A 3,630-nucleotide genomic window follows, 5' to 3' on the forward strand; every position below is an offset into this window, starting at 1 on the left:
GTGTGTGTGTGTGTGTGTGTGTGTGTGTGTGTGTGTGTGTGTGTGTGTGTGTGTGTGTGTAAGGAAATCACTGCTAATAAGGAGATACATCAGAAAGGAAGGAGACCTTGATGGGGAATATCATAGAATGTAGGGCGTTGTATCTGTGTGTATAGCGCATGCATGCATGCATGCGCTGGATGCTAGCAGCAAGTGCTTTGTCTGCATGCAGCACGTGCTGCAGCAAAGGCAGAAGTCATTTTTTTCTATATTACCATAAGAAAGTGAAGGTGCGGCTTAGCTTGCAGTCTAAAACTCTAAACCCTTGTATAAAAAAACCCTAATATTAAATAAACAAACCCTAACACTCAAGTCTTAGCCATAGGATCGGGACAGTTCTATTACCTGCTCCCTCTGGGACCTCGGGTTTAGGGTTTAGGGTTTAGGGTGTGCGCTAGAAGCAGAGTAAAAACACTGCATTTCGAGTACTTATGGTTAAGTGGGGAGGTGTGGGTGCCTGCAGCAGTATTAGAGTGTCCTCCTGTTGCTGCTGCTGCGGTGGCAACATTGGTGTGGCCCACAGAGCAGCAGTAACAGAAGCAGCAGCAGCAAGGAAGAGCAGTATCAGCCGTTAGAGCTGTCGGGTCTTTTACACACTAAGGATAAGGCTTGTGGCAAGAACAAGCAGAGAAGAAGCAAAGGGTTAGCAAATATGCAGTAGAGGCATCTGGTGTATCGATCGGCTGCTGCTGCTGCTGCGGCTGCTGCTGCTGCTGCGGCCCACAGCAGGAGCAGCAGCAACAGCAGCAAATGCTATCGCTTCACAAAAGCGAAGGCCAGTCGTTTTAGGCTACATTGTTTCGTACTTAGTCCCCTACTGCAGCTTGTTTTACTTAGATATTGCCATAGTTCCTCCCGCAGCAGCGGTAGCAGCAGCAGCAGCAGTAGAAGCAGCAGCAGCAGCAACAGCAGCAGCAGCACCCTCTTAGGGATTTGTTGTGGCAGCCTGCTGCTGCTTCCTGTAGCTGCCCGTTGCCCCGTTGCAAGGCATTATTGTTTTCGTTTGTTTTTTTGTCTTTTTTTTCTTTTATCGAAGTTGCTGTTGCAGCACAGCAGCAGCAACAGCAGCAACAGCAGCAGCAGTGCTTCCTGGGTGCTGCTCTGTTGCCCCTCCGCCGAGTGACCCCGCAGGCCTTTGTCGCTGTCATTTGTTTTTCTTCTCTTTGTTTCATTTGCATCTATTATCCCTTGTTGTTTCCTCTTCATTTAGTAGGCATTCTTGCTGCTGCTGCTGCAGAAGCGAGCATTCAGCCGCTGCTCCCGCTCGGCAGGAGAGACCTGCTGCCAGCAGCAGCAGCAGCAGCAACCCACAGCTGCACCTCTCACCCCCCTGGATTCTGCTGTTGCAACACCAAAATGAAGGCAGCAGCAGCAGCAGACTCAAGCCGCAGCAGCGGCACTCCCCCGGATGCGCAGCAGCCTGACGCTGCAGCAGCATCACAGGGACCATTGCCATCAGAAGCAGAAGCAGCATCAGCAGCTGCAGCAGCACCTCCATCACCTCTTACCCCCTTTAATACGCAGCAACACACACAGCAGCAGAAAGAGTTTGCAGCAGCGAACGTGTACAGTCCTGCTTCTCTGTGGCTGCTTTCTCCTAGTTTAAGCGGGGCATCAGCAGCACCTGCAGCTGCAGCTGCAGGAGCAGCAGCAGCAGCTGTTAGTGCGCAGCAAACTGGAGCAGAAGGATGTAACTCAGGCGCGCAAGAAGCCCCCTTCTGGCAGCAGCAGCAGCAGCACATGCTGCTGCAGCATGACAATGCTTTGGAGCTCCAGTTCCCGAAGCTAGTGCAGCAGCAGCTGCAGCAGCTGCAGCTACAACAGCTGATACAGCTGCAGAAGCAGTTGCAGCAGCAGCTGCAGCACCAAGCTCTGCAGCAGGCTTCGCAGCAGCAGCAGCAGCAACTGCTGCTGCGCGCACAGCCAGACAGTAGAAATAGTACAGCTCATGAGTGCGAACAAAATTTACTGCTGCAGCAGCTGCAGCAGCTGCTGCAGGGAGAAAGGATGGAGGGCGCAGCGTATATGCCCTCTAGCTTCCCCCCTAGCAGCAGCAAGCACGCAAAGAAGCAGCGGCAGCAGCGGAGGCAGCGGCAGCATCGGCGTAGGCATCAGCAGGAACAGGAACAGCAGCAGCAGACGCAGGGAGCGGCACACCAAGAGCAGCAGCATATACAGCAGCAGCAGCACGACTCACAGAGGCGGGAGGAGCAGCAGCAGGAGCAGCAGAGGCAGCAAGCATGCGCTGCAGCAGAAGAGGCCCTCCTTATGTTAGTAGATGCTCCAGCTGCTAGCGGGTGGCGTAGTCAGCAGCAGAAGCAGCAGCAGCAGCAGAAGCAGCAGCACAAGCAGAAGCAGCAGCAGCAAAAGCAGCAGCAAAAGGACAGTGTGGGTCAGGAGGCAGAGCAGCTGGACCCACAGCAAGCGCTGCAGCAGCTGGTGGTGATGCCGCAGCGGCTGCAGCAGCTGCAGCAGAAGCAGCAAACTGGCGGCAGCGGCAGCAGCGGAAAGCAGGGCTTTAACAGGAGAAGCAGCAGCACACTGAGCAGCAGCACAGCAGCAGCAACAGGCAGCTGCAGCAGCACGGGTGGCCGCAACAGCACAAGCAGCTTAACAGCATCTGCTGCTTCTATGCCTGCTGCTGCTGCTGTTGTTGTTCCTGCTCTTGTTTCTGGGAGCAGCAACAGCAGCAGCAGCAACAGCAGCAGCAGCGCAACGGGTGAGGCTGGTGATGTATCGGATGTGCTTCCTTTGCTGCTGGGCATGTCTTTGGGTACTAAGGCAGCAGCAGCAGCAGCTGCTGCTGCTGCTGCTGCTGCTGCACCACCACCACCACCAGGATCCGCGAAGGGTCCCTCTTCCTCTTCTTCCCCCGGGCATTCATTCCCCTCTGGCCGTAGCCACAGCCACGCCACCCCCAGCAGCACCAGCAGCAGCAGCAGCAGCAGCGGCAGATCACGTCCTTCTTTATCTCTTCCTTCGCTGCAGCAGCGCATGCAAAAAACAAAGATGTGCCGCTTCCATTCACAGGGCTGCTGCAGCAAGGGGCCCCTGTGTGTCTTTGCTCATGATGAGAAGGAATTAAGAGAAAGACCTAACTTATTAAGAACTCGTCTTTGTCCTTTTATGCTGCTGCAGCAGCAATCAGCAGCAGCAGCAACAACAACAACGGCGGGTGGGGGTCCACCCAAGGATGGGGGGCCCCCACCCCCTCCTGGTGTTCCTGCAGAGGGGGGATCGGGGGGTGGGGCCCCACACCAAGTAGTTGGGGGCCCCTCCTCCGCCGCCCAGCAACAGCAGCAGCAGGTGCAGCTGGCGCAGCAGCAGCAGCAGCGGGGGCCCCCCTACTGCAGCAGGGGGGATGCATGCAAGTTTGCGCATTCAATTGAAGAGCTTCGTTCTACACCCGAGTTTTTTAAGACTGCTGTTTGCCCCCTGCATGCAGCAGGGGGCCCCCAAGGGTGCCCATCAGGGGCCTCCTGTAGGTTTGCCCATGGGGAAGCAGAATTAAGACCGAGGCCCCACACGGGGCCCCCTAGTCATAGACAAAGTGCAGCAGCAGCAGCGGCGGCAGGGGCGGCGGGGGCGGGC

General features: G+C 56.1%; 2 protein-coding genes across 2 annotated transcripts; both read left to right on the plus strand.

The window, feature by feature from the left end:
- Positions 1 to 63: 63 nt before the first annotated feature.
- On the plus strand, positions 64 to 573 carry EMWEY_00057790 (hypothetical protein; the record flags this gene model as incomplete). The annotated part of the gene is made up of 2 exons (XM_013480708.1): positions 64 to 129; positions 438 to 573. Coding segments are annotated over 2 exons (202 nt in total), but the record flags the coding sequence as incomplete, so codon positions are not given.
- Positions 574 to 1,395: 822 nt separating this feature from the next.
- On the plus strand, positions 1,396 to 3,550 carry EMWEY_00057800 (hypothetical protein; the record flags this gene model as incomplete). The annotated part of the gene is made up of 2 exons (XM_013480709.1): positions 1,396 to 3,345; positions 3,485 to 3,550. 2 exons carry the CDS (start codon positions 1,396 to 1,398, stop codon positions 3,548 to 3,550), a joined length of 2,016 nt encoding a protein of 671 aa, XP_013336163.1.
- Positions 3,551 to 3,630: the final 80 nt, after the last annotated feature.

This window comes from Eimeria maxima, genomic scaffold (genome assembly GCF_000499605.1).
Source record: "Eimeria maxima Weybridge genomic scaffold, Emw_scaff2235, whole genome shotgun sequence".
NCBI lineage: Eukaryota > Apicomplexa > Conoidasida > Eucoccidiorida > Eimeriidae > Eimeria > Eimeria maxima.